A 24,200-nucleotide genomic window follows, 5' to 3' on the forward strand; every position below is an offset into this window, starting at 1 on the left:
TGGTGTCAGGCTAAAGAAAAAAAAGAAAGAAAAAAAAGACAATCCTGCAGCTATTGCTATTAAACCACATTTGCATTATGAAAAGCACTAGTCAGGTAAGAGTCCAGCACTGTTCCTCCTCCACTGAGCCTCATGTGGAGGTGGATTTGCAATCAGTGCAATTCAGATACCATTTAAATAGAAAAGGGCTGTTTATCCACCATGCACAAACTATTGTGCAATCTTGCATGCTGTGGACATGAGTAATCGCACGTGCATCGCCGCACTGAGATTACAGCTCCAGTGTTTTTTTCTTGTGTAATTCCAGAATCCACACATAGCCATAAAAGAGACACTTCAGAGGAGGGAGCTATCATTGCTGTGCAGCAATCCATTGACCTAGATTTTCTGTATTCTCTGGATTTCAGCCACTCTTGTCACACAGATCCAGCAGGAGCTGCTGCTTTTTTTCTCCCTGGATTATGGAGGGTCTCAGATGTGAAGGTCTTTGGGTCGATTATGCCAAATATCATCTATTGCTGCAGTTTTGTCAGCGTGTGCATCTGCAGAACCTCAAATGTGATGTGGCTTGTAGGAAAAAGTTCCAGAGCACCATGGCAACTGCATAGCACTTTTGGTATGATTAAAGCAATATTCTGTCCGTACGCTTTCAATGAAAACAACAGCATGATTACAAACAGGAGAAAATGACCCACAGTACTTCTAGGCATATGCTGGCCTCAACAAATCTGTTTTTAATCCAGATTTAACCTCGTTTTGCAGACCCACTAGTGGCCATTCCACCAGCAGAATGGAAACTGACCCAGCATGCTTTAACATGTAATCAAATAACTCTTATCAGATTAACTAGGACTCTGTTGGCTCTCTGAGTGTCATGTAATTCTGTAATTCTATGTTGAGCTGCTAGTCAGCAATGACAGGAAAAAATGGGGGAGGGCTGCTGTGTGAACAATTCACACCTCTCCACATAGACAGCTGTGCCAAAACAAAGCAGACAGCACAACTGCAGTGTGCTTCACTTCAATTAGTTGTGCATAACTGTCACAATCTGAAATTTGGACAATTAAAGACGGTAAAATCACTTTTACAAAACTGTCAAACCTTCTCGACTTTAATGGAAGTTAATGTGAAAAGATTTTATTCTAAGCGATGTTTGAACATCTCTATTGATCTGCTCATCATTAAATCTGCACATATAGAATTTGCAAAGGACAGCAGCTGAAATCTTCTTCTTTCGGCTGCTCCCTTTAGGGGTCGCCACAGCGGATCATCTGCCTCCATCTTGCCCTATCCACTGCCTCCTCTACTTTTACACCAACCATCTCCATGTCCACTTTCACTACATCCATAAACCTTTTCTAAGGTCTACCTCTTCTCCTTCTGCCCGGCAGCTCCATCTCCAACATTCTTTGACCAATATATCCACTATTCCTCCTCAACACATGTCCAAACCATCTCAACCTGGCCTCTCTGGCTTTATCTCCAAACTGCTCCACCTTCACTGTCCCTCTGATCTGCTCATTTCTAATCTTGTCCATCCTTGTCACTCCCAACGGAAATCTCAGCATCTTCATCTCTGCCACCTCCAGCTCAACCTCCTGTCTTTTAGACAGAGCCACAGTCTCCAAACCATACATCATAGCAGGGCGCTCTGGATGGTTGACCCAAGATATTTGAAGTCATCCAACTTTACGACCTCTACTCCTTGCATCTTCACCTTTCCACCTGCCTCCCTTTATTTCACACACATGTATTCTGTCTTGTCTCTACTGACTTTCATTCCTCTCCTCTCCAGTGCAAACCTCCACCTCTCCAGATTCTCTTCCACCTGCTCTCTACTCTCACCACAGATTACAATGTCATCTGCAAACATCATGGTCCATGGAGCCTCCTGCCTGACCTCATCTGTCAACCTGTCCATCACCATTGCAAACAAGAAGGGGCTCAAAGCTGATCCCTGATGTAACCCTACCTTCACCTTGAAACCATTTGTCACTCCAACTGCACAACTCACCACTGTCTCACTATCCTCATACATGTCCTGCGCCACCCTAACATACTTTTCAGCTACACCTGACTTCCTCATACATTACAACAGTTCCTGTCTTGGCACCCTATCATATGCCTTCTCTAGATCCACAAAGACACAATGTAGCTCCTTCTGACCTTCTCTGTACTTCTCTACCAACACTCTCAACGCAAAAATTGCATCTGTTGTACTCTTTCTGGGCATGAAACCAAACTGCTGCTCACTGATCTGAACCTCTCGCCTTAGCCTTGCTTCAACAACTCTTTCCCATACCTTCATGGTGTAGCTCATCAACTTTATACCTCTGTAGTTACTGCAGCTCTGCACATCACCCTTGTTCTTAAAAATTGGGTCCAGTAAACTGCTTCTCCACTCATCAGGCATCCTCTCACTCTCCAGGATTTTGTTAAACAACCTGGTTAAAAAGTCCACTGCCTTCTCTCTTAAACATCTCCATACCTCCACAGGTAGGTAATCTGGACCAACTGCCTTTCCATTCTTCATCCTTTTTAAAGCTGTCCTCACTTCCAGCTTACTAATTCTCTGCACTTCCTGATCCACTATGTCTCCCCCCGTTGTCCTGCTCTCTCTCTCGTTTTCCTCATTCATTAGTTCTTCAAACTACTCCTTCCATCTACTCAACACTCTCTGTTCACTCACTAGTACATTTCCCTCTCTATCCTTTATCAGCCTAACCTGCTGTACATCCTTTCCAGCTCTATCTTTCTGTTTAGCCAAATGATACAATTTTTTAACATTTACTCCTTCTTTACTGTCCAGCCTCTCATGCAGCTCATCATAGGCCTGTGCCTTTGCCTTTGCCACCATTCTTTTCGCTATGCGACTAGCCTCACAGTACTCCTGCCTACTTCCTTCATCTCTCTGGTTATCCCACTTTTTCTTAGGTGCCTTCTTCTTCTGAATACTCTCCTGGACTTCCTCATTCCACCACCAACTTTCCGTGTCATCTTTCCTCTGACCAGACGAAACACCCAACACATTTTTGCCAGTTTCTCTCACCACCTTAACTGTAGTTTCCCAGTCCTCAGGTAGCTCCTCACTGCCCCCAAGGGCCTGTTGCAATTTTTCCCTGAACTGCTTGCAATCATCCTCCTCCTTCAGCTTCCACCATCTAATCTTTGGCTCGGTCTTCACTCTCTTCCTCTTCTTTGTTTCTAATCTCATTCTACAGACAACAACCCTATGCTGCCTTGCTACACTTTCCCCTGGTACCACTTTACAATCTCCAGTCTCCTTTAGGTGGCATCTCCTGCTAAGGATATAATCCACCTGTGTGCACCTCCCTCCACTCTTGTATGTCACCCTGTGTTCTTCCCTCTTCTGAAAATACATGTTCACCACAGCCATTTCCATTCTCTTTGCAAAATCTACAACCATCTGACCTTCCGCATTTCTGTCTTTCACACCATACATACCCAGCACCTCTTCATCCCCTGCCCTTTCACCAACATGTCCATTGAAGTCTGCACCAATCACTAATCTCTCCTCTCTAGGGACACCATCTACCACTTCATCCATCTTACTCCAAAATTCCTCTTTCTCCTCTAACTGACAACCAACCTGTGGTGCATATGAACTGACCACATTCAAAATCACACCATCAACCTCCAACTTCAGGCTCATGATCCTGTCTGACACTCTCTTTACATCCAGAACAGCTTTTCCCAAGCTGTTCCTTTAGGATTATCCATACTCCATTTTTCTTCCTCTCTACACCATGATAGAACAGTTTGAATCAACCTCCAATGTTCCTGGCCTTGCTTCCTTTCCATCTGGTCTCCTGAACACACAGAATATCTACCTTCCTTCTCTCCATCATGTCTGCAAGCTCTCTGCATTTACCAGTCATTGTCCCTATGTTCAGAGTCCCTACTCTAACCTCCACACTCCTTCTCTCTCGCTGCCTTCTAACCCGCCTTCCTCCTCTCCTCTTCTTCGACCTACAGTAGTCCAATTTCCACCAGCACCCTGCTGGTCAACAGCACCGGAGGCGGTCATTGTTAACCCAGGCCTCAACCGATCCGGTATGGCAATCATATTTGTGATCCACGTGATAGTTTTGGCACAAGTTTTACGCCAGATGCCCTTCCTGACGCAACCCCTACCATTTATCTGGGCTTGGGACCGGCACCAGAAGTACACAAAGTACACCCCTAATGGCTGGTTTACATTTACATTTACGGCATTTGGCTGATGCTCTTATCCAGAGCAACTTACAATTTGATCATTATACATAGGTAGGCTAAGGTGGTGTTAGGAGTCTTGCCCAAGGACCCTTATTGGTATAGTGTAGGGTGCTTGCCCTGGTGGGGGATTGAACCCCAGTCTACAGCATTGAAGGCAAAGGTGTTAACCACTACACTAACCAACCACCATTGGTTTAAAGGACAGCAGCTCAAATGATGTATAAAAATAACAACAGCAAAAAAATCAAGATCCTTTTTTATTTTTAGGCAGCGATGATCTCCACAGATGAAAATCCAGTTTGTTTGTGTATAAATCGATCTCACACATTTCCAACTGAATATATTCTGTCACTTTTATTTAAGACTTTTATCCAGGCTCCAGTCCTCATGGGCCAAAACAGTGAAGACTTCAGCACATTGCTTCATTACACACACACCTCATCAGCTAATAAGCTAGGCCTTCACAAACTGCATTCTGAGTATTAGATGGAGGTAAACACTAATCTCCGCAGCACTGCAGCTCAGAAGGTGCCCGGTTTGACATGTTTGAATTGAGGGACCTCTAAAACTGGTGGAAATTACATGCTATAGCTACTGTTAAAAAATTTTAAATAGCTGTGGAGCTTGCTTTCTTAAAATTCTCTGAAAAGAAGAGTTAAAGAATTACAGTTATATGCAAAGGTTTGTGTGCCTGGTCAAATGATATATTTTGTTGACTTGTTAAAGTGAAAATAAAATGAACATATGCTCTACAGAGAGAACACATTCTGCACAGTTTAATGCACCTTTACTGTTTATTCACTGAATATAACAAACTGGGGAAAAACATGAACTATTTTGTGTTATTTTTTACAATATGTTAAACTTAGCTAAAAATTCTGCTTTGAAAATGTGCAAAAGTGCACAAAATATTTAAGTCATTTTCACTTAGAAACGCAACAAGACATGTCCTTTGACCAGGTTGTCCCATTTTTTTTCACACGACTGTATATATAAAATAATGATCTTCCATTAACTGAACTGTAAGTGATCTTGGGAGTTTAGAGCAAGTCTGCCTCCACTGAGTGAAGTGGTCTGGACAGGCTATAATGCTTCAAAGGGTCAGAAAAATATGCCAAAGCTCAGCCATTAAGAGGTTTCAATTTCATAAGTAAGACTTTGTAGTCAATGCAGAACTTAACAGGAAGCCAGTGTAAACTGAATGAAATGAGTAATAAGCTCAAACGTTATTTTCCTGGAAAGCAGATGGGCAGCATTCTGAAGTAGTTAGTCATGATGGTTTCTGCTCTTCTACTAAATATGTGAATCATACTATAGATACACTATATTTCCAAAAGTGTTCACTCACCCATCCAAATCATTGAATTCAGGTGTTCCAATCACTTCCATCGCCACAGCTGTATAAAACCAAGCACCTAGGTCTGCAGACTGCTTCTACATGCATTAGTTTAAGAATGGGTCGCTCTCAAGAGCTCAGTGAATTCCAGCGTGGTACTATGACAGGAGGCCACCTGTGCAACAAGTCCAGTCGTGAAATTTCCTCACTACTAAATATTCCCCAGTCCACTGTCAGTGGTATTATAACACAGTGGAAGTGATTGGGAACGACAGCAACTCAGCCACGAAGTGGTCGGCCACGTAAAATGACAGAGTGGGGTCAGCGGATGCTGAGGCGTATAGTGCGCAGAGGTCACCAACTTTCTGCAGAGTCAATCACTACAGACCTCCAAACTTTATGTGGCCTTCAGATTAGCTCAAGAACAGCACAGAGAGCTTCATGGAATGGGTTTCCAAAGCTGAGCAGCTGCATCCAAGCCTTACATCACCAAGCGTAATGCAAAGCGTTGGTGATGGTTGAGTCTGGGTTTTGGCAGTTGCCAGGAGAACGTTACTTGTCTGACTGCATTGTGCCGAATGTAAAGTTTGGTGGAGGGGGGATTATGGTGTGGGATTGTTTTTCAGCAGTTGGGCTCGGCCCCTTAGTTCCAGTGAAAAGAACTCTTAAAGCTTCAGCAGACCAAGAGATTTTGGACAATTTCATGCTCCCAACTTTGTGGGAACAGTTTGGGAACGGCCGCTTCCTGTTCCAACATGACTGTGCACCAGTGCACAAAGCGGGTCCATAATGGATGAGCGAGTTTGGTGTGTACGAACTTGACTGGCCTGCACAGAGTCCTGACCTCAACCTGACAGAACACCTTTGGGATGAATTAGAGTGGAGACAAGCCAGGCCTTCTCATCCAACATCAGTGTCTAACCTCACAAATGCACTTCTGGAAGAAAGGTCAAAAATTCCCATAAACATGCTCCTAAATATTGTGGAAAGCCTTCCCAGATGAGTTGAAGCTGTAATAGCTGCAAAGGGTGGGCTGATATCTTATTAAACCCTATGGATTAAAAATGGGATGTTGCTCAAGTTCATATGCGGGTGAAGGCAGATGAGCAAATACTTTTGGCAATATAGTGTACATCATAGTTATTGGCTGTTGGAAGTGATCACATGCTACAGAAGCACCTGATAGAGATTAGATTTAGGAAATGAGTTATTCCTTTAATCATTTTATGATCTATCATCAGATGCAATTTATTATATCTCTGAATAGCTCAGTAATATATGCACCATGGTGTTAGATTAGAAGCCTCAGTAAGCTGATCTGGAGCATTATTGTACAGCTTACAGTCCCATTAGGCTGTGATATATTGACCAAAAAAAAAAACACAGTATATAATAAAATGCACAGTATAAAGACTACCCCGTTTTCTGCTGGTGCCACTCACTCAGGCTACTGCATGAACTACTGCCTAGCTTCAACTAAGAAGTGAGATAGAAAAAAAAAAATCAATAGTAGCCTAACAGTGGTCATTTACTTTGAGACATTCCTGCTACATACATGTCACCCAGTGGAGGCGAAGTATTGATCTTGTAAAATATGTTTCAGTAATGCCCACTATTGTCATTTACTCTGATTTATTGAAATACTGACAGCAAGTACTTACTGCCGCTGTCACTGATTACTGGTAGATGAGGCCCAGACATGAAGCTGCTCAATCAGTATCAATCTATAGAGTCATCAGCTTTTCTTTCTTAAAAAAAAAAATTTGCTTAGATGTATTATTGAATTCTGCTATGGGGATCCACTAGATGGCAATATTGAGTAAACTAGTTCCTCTGTCTCTGCCAAAGCAAGCATTAGGTCATCACGTTCATTCAGCATATCAAGACACACAATTTTTCATTCTCACATTGCTAAAACATGGCCTGCCTATATGTGAGAACAAGTTCTGTTATATTTTTTAAATTACTAAATGATTTTGATTCTTTAAATGCAGAGAGCCACTTATAGGAATGCTACAGGCTCTGTGGATGAAGATTCTCCAGGATTCATACTTGATCCATCTTTCAGTGACAAAAATATTCATTAAAGTTGTTTATTGTAATTCAATTGCGAATACTTTTAATTCAATTACAGTTCATTTTCTGGCAAAATGGGATATATTACAAAAACTGTATGAAGGTGTGGAAGATGAATAAGGCCAAAAGTTAGGACAGAGTATGCTTACACACAACATACAACTTGAAACCTTTACAGTGTGTGGTTAGGTTTCATATCTGTTTTGAAATTCTGTGGCTGACATCGAGCAATACATGATTCATCCACAATGATGTGAACAAATGACCTTTTATAACCCTGATCATTTAACGCCTGAGGTGCAGGTTGACTCTGAAATTACAGTCCAATCTGCTATTGAATGGAATTCAATTCAAATCTAGGCTAAAAGCATAACTGCATAAATCATGCAACCTAATATAATAATAATCATATAATTCCCAAAATGAATTGCATCTTGAGTTGTTAGGTTTGCTTATATGGCTCATTATTACCTTTTTATTAAATTTTAATTAGTCAATTTTTTATACATTTTTGATTGTTGAGATAAACGTGATTTGAGATACAGTTGAGTTGAAATAAAGATGAGATGAAATAGAGTTGAGATGAATGGGTTGAAAAGGTTGGTTTGAGTTTAAATAAAGTTGATTTGAGTTGAAATAAAGTTTAATTTAGATTAAAGTGAGCTGAAATTAAGTTGAATTTAAATAATGGTGGACTGAAGTAAAGGTTAGTTGAGATGAAGTAAAGTTCATTTGAGTTGAGTTGAAAAAAAGTTGAGTTGAGGTTAAAGTGAGCTGTTATAAACTTAAGCTGAGGTTGAGTTGAAGTAAAGCTGAGTTGTGATGAAGTTGAGTTGAGGTAAATTTGAGTTGAGGTGAAGGTGAGCTGAAATAAAGTTGAGTTGAGGTAAATTTGAGTTGAGGTGAAGGTGAGCTGAAATAAAGTTGAGTTGAGGTAAATTTGAGTTGAGGTGAAGGTGAGCTGAAATAAAGTTGAGTTGAGGTAAATTTGAGTTGAGGTGAAGGTGAGCTGAAATAAAGTTGAGTTGAGGTAAATTTGAGTTGAGGTGAAGGTGAGCTGAAATAAAGTTGAGTTGAGGTAAATTTGAGTTGAGGTGAAGGTGAGCTGAAATAAAGTTTTGTTGAGATAAAGATGACCTGTTATAAACTTGAGCTGAGGTTGAGTTGAGATGAAGTTGGGTTTAGGTAAAGTTCATTTGAGTTAAATTGAAATAAAGTTGAATTTAAATAAAGTTGAGATGAAGAAATGTACTGCTATGTAATGTATAGTGCTGTGTTATATGTTTGGATTCAGGATTTGGCCCATGAGAAAAGTCTACCACACAGAGGGGTGGTAGGGAGGCATCTGATTGGTCTGACAATGTTTTCATAGTCAGAGTGAATGAACAGTTATGTAAACATATAGACCCATTTAAGTTGGTCAAATGCTATCAAAAGTAATAACCTCTTCATCCAGATACAACTCCAATTCCAATGAAGTTGGGACGTTGTGTAAAACATAAATAAACACAGAATACTATGATTTGCAAATCCTTTTCAACCTATATTCAATTGAATACACTACAGAGACAAGATATTTAATGTTCAAATGGAAAAACTTTATTGTTTTTTGCAAATATTCACTCATTTTGAATTTGATGCCTGTAACACGTTCCAAAGAAGTTGGGACAGGGGCAACAAAAGACTGGGAAATTTGAGGAATGCTCAAAACACACCTGTTTGGAACATTCCACAGGTGAACAGGTTAATTGGAAACAGGTGAGTGTCATGACTGGGTACAAAGGGAGCATCCCTGAAAGGCTCAGTCATTCACAAGCAAGGATGGGGTGAGGTTCACTACTTTGTGAACAACTGCATGAGCAAATAATCCAACAGTTTAAGAACAACGTTTCTCAACATGCAATTGCAAGGAATTTAGGAATTTAGGGATTTCATCATCTACAGTCCATAATATCATCAAAAGATTCAGAGAATCTGGAGAAATCTCTGCAAGTAAGCAGCAAGGCAGAAAACCAACATTGAATGCTCGTGACCTTCGATCCCTCAGGCGGCACTGCATTAAAAACCGACATCATTCTGTAACGGATATTCCCACATGGGCTCAGGAACACTTCAGAAAACCACTGTCAGTGAACACAGTTCGTCGCTCCATCTACAAGTGCAAGTTAAAACTCTGCCATGCAAAGCGAAAGCCGTATATCAACAACACCCAGAAACGCCGTCGGCTTCTCTGGGCCTGAGCTCATCTGAGATGGTCTGACACAAAGTGGAAAAGTGTCCTGTGGTCTGACGAGTCCACATTTCACATTGTTTTTGGAAATCATGGACGTCGTGTCCTCTGGGCCAAAGAGGAAAAGGACTGTCTGGATTGTTATCAGCGCAGAGTTCAAGAGCCAGCACCTCTGATGGTGTGGGGGTGTGTTAGTGAAAGGTACATACAGGTTTTGGAGCAACATATGCTGCCATCCAAGCAGCGTCTTTTTCAGGGACGTCAAGACAATGCCAAGCCACTTTCTGCACGTGTTACAACAGCGTGGCTTTGTAGTAAAAGAGTGCAGGTACTAGACTGGCCTGCCTGCAGTCCAGACCGGTCTCCCATTGAAAATGTGTGGCGCATTATGAAACGCAAAATACGACAACGGAGACCCCGGACTGTTGAGCAACTGAAGTTGTACCTCAAGCAAGAATGGGAAAGAATTCCATCTACAAAGTTTCAATTAGTGTGCTCAGTTCCCAAACACTTATTGAGTGTTGTTAAAAGGAAAGGTCATGTAACACAGCAGTAAACATGCCCCTGTCCCAACTTCTTTGGAATGTGTTGCAGGCATCAAATTCAAAATGAGTGAATATTTGCAAAAGACTATAAAGTTTATCTGTTTGAACATTAAATACCTTGTCTTCTGTAGTGTATTCAATTGAATATAGGTTGAAAAGGATTTGCAAATCATTGTATTCAGTTTTTATTTATGTTTTACACAACGTCCCAACTTCATTGGAATTAGGGTTGTAAAATATGGTCCCTAGATGAGAGGTTACACATCTCATTCTGGCAACCAAGTAGTGAGCAAATTCACAGAGCATGCCATAATGCATGCTGCCTCCAAAGCAGAAAAGGCCTGTGGAAGTGTAAACATAAGGAAAAGTTAAGTGCAAATTGTAAAATCATAATTATAAAACTATCTCCCTGGCAAGCTCAGGGTCAAGTTTCAGATACAATTGAAGCTGTGTTTAGAAGCCCAAAGTAGCGTGGATATCTGCCCTGTACTGGGGTCTGTGCAAGTTTTTATGGTTGTCCTTTGTTGTCATGGTGGCATTAGGCGTCATCAGCTCAGTGGGGTAAGTTCTCAGAGTTCTGTGTTTTATGCCTAAATGGGTCAAATCACTCACAGATGTGGTTTGTGTGACTTATTCAAAGGGTGAATATGTCAAACTGAGTGGTTTTCCTTGCCTGAATGCCAAGCAGTATCCAATTAATAATGCAGCATTGTTATGTATTTACCACATTGTGGAGGACTTAATTATACAAAGTGTGTTGTTTCCTAACCCCAGCAACTCACTCGTTTGGCCTGTTCTGAAAGGGGATTTATTTGGTCTAGTTGTAGTTTATTGTGAAGCCAACAAATATGTCACCAAAATTGGACGTGTGGTTACTGATCTATCCATAATATTTAATGGATTGTGTCCTGAGTATTTTGCTTTCCCTGAAATTGATGTGGCAAGTGAATTTTGATCAGTGCTTTTGCATTAAGATTACCAACCATGGCTTGCTTTACTGTAGGTTCCCAATTGCCATGCATCCCTCTGGCTTAGAGGTTTCCATGGTCTCCATCTTGCAGAATCCTCTGGGAGATCACGTGACTCCTGACCCTCCAGTGTGCTCCAGATCACAGATCTCTCTCTCCTGAATCCTAATCTGTAGCGCCTGTTCGTGACCTCTCATTAGCTTTGTATAAAGCCAGGGCAATTTTCGAATAGTTCAGTGTGGGTTATTGCTTCTTTTCTGATCTACTGATCTACTTTGATTCCTGTTCTTGCCTATTGTTGTGTTTTTGTGTCTATACTTGCTGCCCTTTCTGGATTTGACCTGTGCCCGTTTCCTTACAATGATTTTGGTTGACGATTCAAACAATAAAGCCTTTTTTACCATCAAGGGCTTCATAATCCTATTACTATTTATTATCAAGCCCTATGTAAACAATTAGCCTCATTCTAATGTCTCAACAATGACGTGTATGTATATATTCTATCATATATAGACATTTTAGCTTCATCATATGCAGAGGAACATGAATGTGACTTGCTAGCTTTGTTAGATTACCTACATTTGTTAGGACACAACGCATTTCATTCAGAAAAAAGGCCAAGATTGATCAATCCCCTGTTAAGTATTTAGGACAGCTGGTTTCACAGGCTCAGAAGTGAATTTTACTTGACCGTTGGGCTACAGTACATGCTAATACCTGATACATTAGCACAGCTACAATATTTTCTGGAATTATCCAATTACTTGGATTGAAGATGCTGCAAAAAAATGTTCAACCACTATGCCAGAAAATCAGAAGCCAGAGTTTCAGCTAAATGATGATCAGGTATGAGCTCTTCATACTCTTAAATCTGCATTATGCAGTGCCCCAGACTTGGACCCAGTAAACCTGGAACTACTGTTCACTCTGTATGGTTCAGAATCTCCAGGGGTGGGTCTCCATGTTTAACTCAAAATCGTCGTGACAAAGAGAGGTCTATGTTTTGTTACTCTGCTAAAACAGATATGTTCATGCTTGGAATGTCACCTTGCCTGAGAGCAATCCAGGCAACCTATCCGTCTGTTTTAGTTGTATCTCCTATAGTTCTCACTGAAATATCAACTGGGTTTCTTGTTTGCTCTTAAATGGCAGAATTGTTTCAGTGACAGTAGAAAGGTGGGATAACTGGCTTGCTGGTTTTGTAAAATCTGTAAATGTTATTTCTAATCATTTCCTGGAACTGGAAAATTGGAGGCTGATCATGACTGAATTGGTGATTTTTAGTTCTGTGCAGGTGGTGCAGTGGGTAGCGCGGTCACCTCACAGCAAGTGTCTGCATGGGTTTCCTCCCACAGTCCAAAAACATGCAGCCAGGCCAATTGGACATGCTAAATTGTCCCTAGGTGTGAGTGATGTCTGTCTGCCCTGCGATGGACTGGCGGTCTGTCCATGGTGTATTCTGCCTTCCGCCCGATGACAGCTGGGATAGGCTTCAGCACTCCCCACGACCCTGAGGGAGAAGCAGCTTAGGAGATGTATGTGTAGTTCTGTGCAAACTATGTAGGCTGAAATGCTTCTGCCAAATGTTAAAGCTGAAGGTTTGTCTCACATCCTTAACAACAGGCAACAGGCGGGGGGCTGTCGCAAAGCAGCATGAAGAGATTAAGTTGATGAAGATGAAGTTAACGGTAGATTGCCAGATCATTATTCTGTACAACAGGCAGCTCTGTCTTGTGCCTGTGTTCTTGCTAAAGATTTTAATGTCTTGTCATAGCAAATGCCATAATTATGGCTTGTTATGAAAGCTGCAGACATATATGTTATGTCTGATATTCTCCTGCAATACTTCCAGACTTTATCTGAGAATCACGTGCTGGATGCATAAGAACTTACAAAAGTAGGGGGGGGGGGTCACCCTATTGTCTGACGACAAAAAGGTTAATGTTAAAGGGAGTGGGAGTGATGGATAAGCCTTGGTCTCACAAATCCAACATAGTTTACATATACCTGAGTTTAGTAAAAAAGTCATTTTAATCATCTGAACAGTACAAGACTATTATCCATAAAGTAGGTGCTCTTCACTGAAATATTCATCAGCTGGCTGAACACTCATACCAGGCAACAGATTCAGTAGCACATGGAGTATATATACACAATCCATGAAAAGCACAGAAAATGTTCTGAAAACAGTTATGCATATTCTGTCAATGAAGTGAATGCATAAATTAATTGTTTACAGGTTGAAAGTCCAAAAATGGCACAGGAAGCAAATCTGGCTAGTGAAAAGCTTTTTGGCTCATCAGGTGACCTCTGCTATGGAATTGACATCTTCAATGTACATGGGTTATAACTGTTCAATTCATTTGACAGAAGCGGCTAGGGCAGCCTGAATCAACACAATCGTCTCTAAAGGGTGTGACCAATCCCAGAATTTGCGACTTGAGCCATGGAAAGAAAGACAGAAAGAACAAAAGAAATACAGAAATAAAGAAACATCACCTACAAGCCCTACTGTTGTTCCAGATGTACCAAGTCCAAAATCTCCCATAGGTGTTCAAATGAGTTGAGATATGGTGACTGTAGATTATTTACATACTTCACATACATCACAGCATTCAGTGACCCCTTGTGCCCTGTTAATAGAGAAATAGCCATCCTGGAAGAGAGGCTAATAGGCAGGGTTCATCATAGGATGAAGGTGATCAGCAATGACCCTTTCCTCTAAGGACAAAGTGGACCCAAGCTATGTTGGCCAAATGACTCCCTCACTGTAAGGGTCAAGCATCCAGGCCTGTTCTAGACCACTGCCTGTGGTATCAGCTCCACTGAACCCTAAAATGTGGATTCACCTTTGTAATGTGGGATTTCTTTGCTGCAGCTCAGTGTAGTTCTGCACTGTTCTGGCTGGTCACACCAGTGCACAAGAATCACGGTCACTGAATGTGTGTTTTTCCCCATAGATCTAAAGGCAGATGCTCCTTTAGTCACTGTTCCTGTTAAAACAGGGACTGAAGCCAGTTGACCAGTCTTTGAGGCTCCTGCTATCCATGTCCCGATAACTAATCAGCTTTCAAGGTCATTTAGTTCCTTTCCTTTTGCCATCTTTTCACCATCAACTGGGCCTGCACAGCATTTTATACAAGCTACAGAGTGTGGTAAGATTGCTTAATTGTGTCATGCAGTTCACCTAACTGGATGCACCAGTGCTGATTACGCTTCTCTACTCATTTTTTTATTCCGACTTTTCTGTCACCCATATTTTTACCTAATTCTGTTTAAAAAATGACCCCTTGAACTTGTTTTTGTTTTGAGAATTTACAGAAATATGTTTGTCACTGTGGAACGGAGCCAGGTCTCACCACTTCATACCATTTCTTCCCCTTGTCGCACAATGTTACCTCAAGGTAGCATACTCCAAAACACTACTACACACAATTATTATTATCATCTTTTATGTTTGAATTTAATAAACAGGTCAGAACAGAAAAATAAATCAAGGACCATTTTATGCAGAAAAAAGTGAATAATTTTTTTATTGCTCTCATAATGCATACATTACAGGGTTAAGGCTTATTATTCATTAACAACAATGACAAATATTCTAGGCAGTTATGAGAAAGGGAGGTCTGGAACTATTATAGTGGTATACAATTGTGATATGTCAGACTGTCTTATAGCTTTTGTCAGGTCATGGTACAAAGTATAGCTTTGCTTGTCAGGGAGAATGTATGAAACACATACACACCCACCCATCCACCCTCTAAGCCGCTTCTCCCTCAGGGTCGCGGGGGGTTACTGGAGCCTATCCCAGCAGTCATCGAGCGGAAGGCAGGATACACCCTGGACAGGCCACCAGTCCATCGCAGGGCAGACAGACAGGCACATTGTGTTTTTTTTTGTTTTTTTTGAAAATTGAATTTTTTTTAAAATTGAGTTTCCATTTCCCTTCATTTTACTGCAACTCAAACACTCAATGTCAGCTATATTTAAATAAAAAAAAAAAAGCGCATTTGTGCATGTGTTCATATCGTACAGACAGCCTTATGCAAAAGTTTGAACACTCTTGGTCAAATGACGCGGTCTGTTGATTTTCTAAATGAAAATAAGCTGAAGAAATTTGAATATGGAATTTTCGGCTAACACTAGTCCACAGTTTGTTTATTTTCTGAGTTTAAAATACTGCAGGAAATTAATAAATAATCAAGATCAAATAATATATATATATATATATATATATATATATATATATATATATATATATATATATATATATATATATATATATATATATTTTTTTTTTTTTTTTTTTTTTTTTTCCTCTAGCATTTGGCATATTTTGAATAAGCAACGGTCAATTCGGTTCATAGCAAGATATTAAAATAATAATAAAAAGGCTGAGGTTATTTTTCCTTCCTACGGCCCGGTCAGCGGTTCCGTTTGACGGCCCTGCCCCGGAGTCTCGGTCCGTTCTCGCCCGTCTGTGGGACGCGGTGCTGAAGGCGAGCGTGGTTGCCATGGCGCCGTGCTGCCTGTAGGTCGCGCTGCGAGTAGTAAACAGGGTCGCCATGGCTCTACTGTAATCTCCATTTTGAATGTTTTTATGGCAAAGTTAGCGCCTGTTCGCTGCTGACAGTGAGCGAGAGACAACGACTTCTCATCCCCCCGACTGTTTGCGTTGTGGAAATACGGGCGAGCCTCGCCGGATCAAATCGGACTCGGATATTTCATCAAGGCTTCAAACTTCTCGCCGCTTTGCGTGGTTTTCTTTTTTAATCTACCTCAGCGCTCCGACTTTGACAGACTCTCCCTCGGCACCGCCGACGAGGAGGAGGAGGAGGAAAAGTGTTTTCGACTCGCTAACGGCTAAGCAGCAGCAGCAGGGGGGAAAATAACAACTCCAAAACAAAAACAATGACCGATGATGCGACAAACCAAACCGGGAAGTTAAAGACCGAATGGTACGTGTCTCCTTACATGTGTGGCGGGTCAGTAGACCGTCTGAAACGGACCCCACCGCTGTGTTTTGTGGCTCTCCGGCTGAAGCGGCTGCTGGTCTCGCTAGCCCGCTCGCTAGCTGGTTAGCAGCGCTGCATTGCGTTGGTATTGACAGGACGCCGCTGTAGGACATGCTTGCGCGTCGCTGTGACCAAGGTTATTATGCTTAAAATCTATTTTTGAAGCCCTGTGTTGCCCACATAGCACAACTGTTTTGCTTAAATCTCTGCACACGCCCCCCCTCGTGCACTAAGCCCAGGCTATAAATATAGTTAACCTAGGCCTCTGTCTGTGCAGCCTACTATGCTAAGCCATTTTGGCTGGCGTGAGCCCGCAGCAGTGCTACTCCTCCCGGCGAGCTGGTAGACATGCTCTGGACATGCTTTTAGTGCTGTTCCCGCTCCAGCACACCTGATTCAACTCATCGGCTAATGAACGAGGGCTTGTGTAGGCTTAAAGGTGAATTTTCCGAGTTTTTACACCGCGGTTTAAGGGTTAAGATGTAAACAAAGTCACGTAGAATAGGTTTGGTGTGGAATGGCTCGTTGTGGAGAGACTTGCTAAGTTTAAACTGTGGGTTCTTTACAATGGACAGGGCTACAAGTATATCACAGCAGAAACATAGCCGTATTATTTACTATAGAAACCACCAGTGAACCGACACGTGTGTTCTGAGTACTTATATCGAGGATGGTAAAACAGTGGCCATGTGAATAAATAGGTTTTCTGTGAGGATTATTTTGCCACACGACAGCTCTCTACTGGGGACGGATTAAAATATGTCGATTTAAAATATGATTTAGACCAAAAACCGTATTACAAATCTATGCAAAACAATGTCTCAGACATTAGGCGCTGTATTCATAACCGTTTCGTGTAACTAATAACTTTCTGTGAGTGGGCTTTAGAGGTTTTCAGCTCAGACATCTGGTTCCCGTCACCACCACTGTGAACCATTCTGACTTTCTCAAGAATGGAGCATTTCATTCCAGACCACAAAGAATGACTTTGTTGACAAGTTAACCATTTAATTATGCAGAAATTCTCCTCTGAAATTGATGTTAGTGAAGGGAAGTCCGTGCTATCACACAGTGCTGCAGGCAGCAGTAAGCCATGACAGACGTATACCATAGGAACAGCGCCGGCTCTGAGGGCTTCGGTTACAGAGGTTATGGACAGATACAGCAGGTGAACTTTAATAAAAGTAGGAAAATGATTGGCAGATGTTTGCTTTAATGCTCAGAACGTTCATGTTATACAAAGCACAACTGTGCCACATGTTTTTCTTTATGGAAGTTGTTTAGGGCTGAACAATTTGGGGGATAGAAGTATCTAAATGTGATTTTCCTAACTAATGTTGTGACTGTGATCAAATTGCAGTTATTTTCTATAAATCAAGGTTCAGGCCCGTGTTTTTGTTCTGGCCAGAAAGATCAGAATGTCCCCTTTTTCTGGCTGAATGTAGTAGCTACCCCAGGCTGCCGGTCAGTTGTGTGGTTATGATGTCACAGCACGTGAAGGTGTGCTTGCCTCTAATTGGTCTAACTCATCTACAGGCAGTTCACAAGCTGTGTTATTAGATTAAATTTCCCCACTTAAAATTTAAGACTGAGAAATTTAACATTGTTGATAATTAGGCAAAATTGCAGCTCTTGCGATTTGAAAATTGTGCTTTCTTAAATTGCGATATCAGTATAAAAATGATCATTCCTTCAGCCCTAACTGTTATTTGTTTATTTTGAGAAATGACTCTGAAGCATATACACTGTAGCATATAACGTTACCTGACTCATCAGTCAGGGAGCTCAGAGCTAGGATATGAATGTTCATAAAGACTGATTCAACACCACCTACAGTTTCATTAATTGATCAAATGTGTTTTTAAAAGAAGCTTCTTTCATTCTGTTCCACGACAGCATCGAGAGATGGATCAAGGAGGTCTGAAGAACGGCGTGAAGAGAGATGAGCACCTGGTCACCCTGAATTACAGCGACAGCCCAGCCGAGGGAGTTTTGCATAACGGAGCACGCAGTGCCATGTCCATCGCCCCCACTTCTCTGGTCCCTCCACCCAGCCCCTTGATGCAGCCTGTGTCTGGGGACCTTCCCAATGGACTCAGCAGCTCGCCTACTTCACAGGAGCTCGCAACATTACCATCCACACTCGACATCTTTATGGAGGATTCGGACATGAAAACTGTTGGGAAGGACCTGAGGGCTCAGCAAGCCTTCCAGTCACAGTCTTCTCTGGGCCTCTACAGTTTGGAGGACAACTTCTCCCGGCTGGAGGCCAGCATTGCTGATCTCAACAGCTCCTCTCCATCTGTGGACTCTTTAATCGGAGGAGTGGATCCCAGCCTCTTCCCACTGAAAAATGAGGACTTCTCACCCATAGGGAAAGGGGACTTAGAACTGGAGCCAGACCCCTTCGGGTCTATCGGGAAAGACGTGGATTCAGGTAACCCAAAATTATTCAGCGAGAACACCCTGGACCTCCTGCAGGATTTTGAGTTAGCAGGGTCACCTTCAGATTTCTATGTGGGAGATGACGAGTTCCCGCCGTTGGGTGAGGACTCTCTGTTGGGAGTCATCGGCCCGGAGAAGGACTTGAAGTCCACCATTTCAATGAGCACCACCAACGGCACTAGCAGCGGTATCAACATCAGCAGCAACACCAGTGTCAACAGTGCGACCAGCTGCACTTCCTCTGGTATGACCACCACTAGCGCTTCCCCTGTGGTGAAAGTGGAGAAGGAGACTCTGATCCAGCTGTGCACCCAAGGGGTGATCAAGCAGGAGAATGTTGGAGGGCAGAGCTTCTGTCAATTGGCCGGTTCTGACCTGTCGAGCCCCCTGGGTACCACGCCCATCTCCGTCTGTGGCGTCAGCACCTCCAGTGGGCAGAGCTACCACTTCGGAGGCCCCCCTTCCACTCCCACAGTCAGCATCCAGCAGAAAGATCAGAAGCCCATTTTTAACTTGTTCACCCAACAGACCACGGCTGGGGACAGCTGGGGGAGGAGTCTTGGGCTACAGCAGAGGGCCAGTGACGGTTTCACCAACACCCAGAGCTTTACAGCCAGCTATGCCGGGTAAGGGAAGAAAAAGCAACATGCCCTGACATGACCCATGTCTCGCTGATTATGCAAGTCTAATTGGTTGTAGTGTGCGAAATGAGAGGTGTGCACAGATGAGAAATCTTTTAGTTGTTTATTTCAGCTAGATTCAAAAGATCGGTTTACGCCCACTCATAAATTTTACATATGAAAACAGGCCCAAACCGTCATGTGCCATGGCATTTGTGGTAGATGGTAGACAAATGAAAAACGCAGTGCATTTCCTCCACATGCACCGCCAGGAAATAATAGGTCATGCAACAGACAAAACCCAGGCCCCGATGCAAGCTCACACGGCCAACTGCATTAACCGTATCAGCCCTTTGGCCCATCACTTTCCAAATTCCACTCCTACGCCGCGAGCTGTGATCGCTTTCATGCGGCTGTAATCTAGACTGAGATGCTGTTATTTGTGTCCTTGAAGGGTGCAGACTGCCTGACTCATTCTGGTCAAACGGCAGCTGAGTTGTTTGTCCTGGCATGATGATCGTGCTCTCCCTAAACTATAGAAACATTATACAACACCTGGCACAGTGTGTTACTTGCAAACTGAGATAATAATCACAATTGAACTGCTGAGAAGCAGCATGCCAGTGATTCTGCTATTACCAGACAAGCTGCTGTATTCAAAGATGTTTTTGCTGTATTGCATTTAAGCCCACTACAAAACCTGTGAGGAAGAGTTAAGAAGTGCTCCTTTGCATGATTAAGACTTATGTAACTGAGTAAAGTAAATAATAAAACAATGCTCCATGGTCTGACTGCCTCTGCAGCTACGTTTAAATGTTTCTAAGCTGATTCCTTGTCCTCTTTGAGTAAAGGAAGCAAGCTCGTAACACTGAATTAATTTTTATTTTAATGAAATAGGTAGACGTGTTGTCAACAAGGAAGCATCTGTGCTGCTGATTAGTAAGCAGGCCATTTGTGACACGCCCTCTTTCTGCATTACACTGAAAATAAACATGAAAGCTGCTCTATGAGAGAGATTGCAGACCAGGAAGGAGACCAGGAGTGCTGTAACCAGGCCAACGAGGAAATTAATAGGAAAAAGCACTGACCAGTTTGTTAACGACACCATAGAACTTATTCAGGAGCTATTGTGGGTCAAGCCCCGTTCAACTCTTGCCCTGGTGATGGCACTTGCTTAAAAGTCCCCGCAAAACCCCAATGCAGATAATGCTGCAAAACTTCATGAGCATGATTACCACATTGTACAAAAATTCTGCGGTGTGGACTTTTGTTCAACGCCCACTCAAAGTGGCAAAAAATACAGTGCACAGTCCCTGGCTCTGAAGCTCTTCAATGGTCTGATTAAAAGCTGGCAAGTAGAATCAACAGAAATTGGTGTCGCTGAGTCCTGTTGCTGTGACATGTGGCCAGTGATTGACTGGTCATGTCATATTTGGACTGTCCCGCGATATGAGCAGGATGTGGTTTTTCACCTGTGTTTGGGTAGTGTACAACCTTATGGCATTCAGTGTATACACAAGACAAAGGTGTCATTTTTCAGTGTTTCCCGATCTCAGGAATTTAACCCTTAAACGTCACATAACAAAGCCGTGTCAAAACCATGGGGCAGTGTAGGGCTGAACGATTGATTCTTTTATATGTAAATCACAATTTTTTATGAGCATTTTTCAAATGGCAATATCTGCAAAACTATTTTATTATGAAGTGTATTATCCAGTTTTAGGTGTGGATATTTAATCTAATAACACAGAGCTTGTGAACCACCTGTACACAGGTTAGGCCAATCAGAAGCAACCAAACATACGTGTGCTGTGTACATAACAAACACAACATAACAACTGATTGGCAGTCTGCCACACCACATGTAGTGTTCAAGCCACAAACCAGGAAAAGGGGGAAATTCGGGTCTTCATGGCCTGGAAAAATAGGTCTGGACTATAATTTGTAGACAATAATTACAACTGAAGTCACAGTCACAATATTGGGGAAAAATTGCAGTTAGATATTTTCCCCAAATCATTCAGCCCTGGGACTGTTTGAGACTAATTATGTCTCATTCCTAGGTTGTCAAAACAAGCAGCAAAGCCCTGGGGAATTTAGGGAGGCATCCACATGAGAATTGCTAGTTGATGCTAATATGCAGTATTTTTTTATATATATATGTTGATGCCAATACATAAACATTTTTAAAATTTACAAAAAAACAGAAGTAGATCTACCTGGATTAGCATTAAACAGAAATGTAATACTTATTTACAGAGGACTACAAATTCAGTAAAGTAAATAAAAGATATTTTAATAAATATGCAGATATTTTAGCACAGTACTCCAGCGTCCCCTCAACATCCACAACTTCCAGGATCCAATAAATACGTCATCAAATATGGATTAGAAGTACCAACCAAATCTACACACCTGTCCAATGCAAATGTCTGCTGATACTGATATGATACCAATATTGTTTCAGTCAGTCATTTGTTTTTGTAAGTAGAAGGGGATGCATTTTTTGATGATTTGAATTTGATGGCAATTTTTTGTTGTGCATACAGTTTAAATACTTTATATTTTTTGCCATGTTTTTTTCATTGTTTGAACAAACAGGAATAGTCAGAAGTTCTGGGTCAAACTTGTTGAAGGGCTCATATCATGGTATAACAAATGTTCCTTACTTTCTTAAACTTAAAGACTTGCATGCTGTTGCATGCACATTGTTAAAGTCTCAATACGAACAATTCAGGTCACTGCCCAGTTAATAGTGTTGAATTCACTGTTTTTCTGATGTTATGAAAACCAACATACTTGCTTATATCCACCTGTTTAACCTTTAACACATTAGCCCTGCACATTCATGCTGTAAAATAGTCATATAAAAATAAAGTAGAACTGTTTTCAGTACACACAACTACACAGAAGTCATCTCAGGCAGAATGTGGATCTGAAATACAAGACATATGTAGAATATAGGCCTTTTAATGCAAATCAAATGTAAAAGTAATTACGAATGTAGCTTATTATGTAATTATATGTAAACAAATAAAAGTTTGCGAATAAAGTTTAAGTTGACTTAACAAAGGCGTTGATATGAAAGGTGCTGCTAGGCCTTTGCTATGTTATCCCAGGGAGTTGCTGATGTATTGCGTGATCATTGCTAGGGAATTCCAGGTGGTTGCTAAGAATTTGCTGGGTTGTTGCTATGGTTTCCCAGGTGGGTGCCAAAGTGTGACAAGGCTGTTGCTATGGGGTTGTTAAGGTGTAGCTTTGCAATTGCTGGTATATCCTATTTTTTTTTGCAAAGGTGTTGCAAGTCTGTTACTGTAGTATGCAAGGGGTTATTAAGGTGTTGCTAGGCCATTGCCATATTAACCCAAGTGGTTGTTAAATCTGTTGCTAGGCTAGTGGTCTAGTATACCAGGTGGTTGTTAAGGTGTTGCTAGGCCTTTACTATGGCATCCATTTGGTTGATAACGAATAAGGAATAAGTTGTCTATGTCATGTCAGCTTAAGAAGTTATATAAATCAATTGTATACCAAAATGACAACAGTCAAAGACATCTCAGGGTTAAGTCATTGAACTCAGAGTTATTGAAGATTGTTCTAGGAACTTTCTGTAGTGCTGGGCAGTTTTCTTAAATGACTATTTCGTTCTGAAAGTGCGCTGTAAGTTCAGATGAGCTGGTAGTTAAGGGGGGGAAGGCCACAGTCGGGGTGACTCTCAGCCAGCAGCGACAGATGGCAGAACAGAAGAAAGGGCTCATCTTAAGTTTTCATGTGGGCTTGATTATCTGGCCTTTGTGGTGCGCATGTTTTGAGTGGGAGTCAGGTTAAGGTTTGTTTGTGCCTCAGCTTGCGTGACATTTAACGTTAGACTGGTCTGTGGTTAGAGCTTTCCCTCTATCGTGTGTGCACGCTCTGTGGTTAACAGGGTTGGCGCCAGGTCACGCAAACAGGGCCTAATCACAGCTCGACTGGTTTTACATGTGTGTGCTCCGAGGTGTTGGCTTTGTCTGCTCCTCAGTCTGTCTGTCTGTGTCACAGAAGCATGTGTAGAGCGGTTCCAGCTGGAGCGCTCCCTCCTCCACTTTGATGAGTTCATTCTCATACTAATATGTGACTCAAGATGACCAGGGTCTGTCCGCGTTTCTCACACTGCTGTGAATAAGTAGCTTGTTTTCTTTTTTTCCCATCTCTTTCTCCTGTTTCCCCCCCTTCCCTTGCTCGCTCCCCTGCCAAGAACACGCCCACAGATGTATTTTTAACACTGTCTAACCAGTTCCCGAATGAAGAACTTTGGGCTAGTTAAAATATAGGTTGTCTCAGATGGAGAACTCTCCAGCAAAGATGGTTCATCTTGCACATGAAATACAAGCACTACATAAATAGATTTTTTTTGCAGGCTTGCAGAGCTGGCGAATTCTGAAAAATGTAATTCTATAAAATAGGAATACGATACAAACTGCACAGACAGAAGGTTGTTTACGCAGCTAAGGAATTTGGCAATAAACGTGGCTAAAAATACATTTCTGTGTAGTTTTTTTTCCCAAACAATTGGAAAGATTCCCATCTGTTCCTCTTTTTCTATATAACTGTACCACTTACTGTTCTTAAATATTACAGAGAAATGTAGTAGCGTCTGTAATGCTTCTTACCTGCGTAGTTCTACTGTCAGGGATTTCTTAGCGTGTCTGCTCCAGACCAAAAAAGCCACTGGCTCCTAAAAGATGAAAAAAAT

At 41.8% G+C, this 24,200-nt stretch overlaps 1 protein-coding gene across 5 annotated transcripts in view; it reads left to right on the forward strand.

Moving 5' to 3' along the window:
• The first annotated feature begins 15,950 nt into the window (after nucleotides 1-15,950).
• The window catches only part of nr3c1 (nuclear receptor subfamily 3, group C, member 1 (glucocorticoid receptor)), a 34,668-nt gene continuing 26,418 nt past the window's right edge, over nucleotides 15,951-24,200 (forward strand). The window contains exons 1-2 of one of the 5 annotated variants that reach the window (XM_017703812.2): nucleotides 15,951-16,349; nucleotides 18,303-19,477. In XM_017703812.2, the coding sequence (XP_017559301.1) occupies nucleotides 16,347-16,349; nucleotides 18,303-19,477 (1,178 nt within the window). In that variant the 5' untranslated portion in view covers nucleotides 15,951-16,346. The other 4 variants (XM_017703813.2, XM_017703814.2, XM_017703810.2 and 1 more) reach the window with 4 other exon arrangements.

This window comes from Pygocentrus nattereri, chromosome 11, assembly GCF_015220715.1.
Source record: "Pygocentrus nattereri isolate fPygNat1 chromosome 11, fPygNat1.pri, whole genome shotgun sequence".
In the NCBI taxonomy this organism is placed as follows: Eukaryota; Metazoa; Chordata; class Actinopteri; order Characiformes; family Serrasalmidae; genus Pygocentrus; species Pygocentrus nattereri.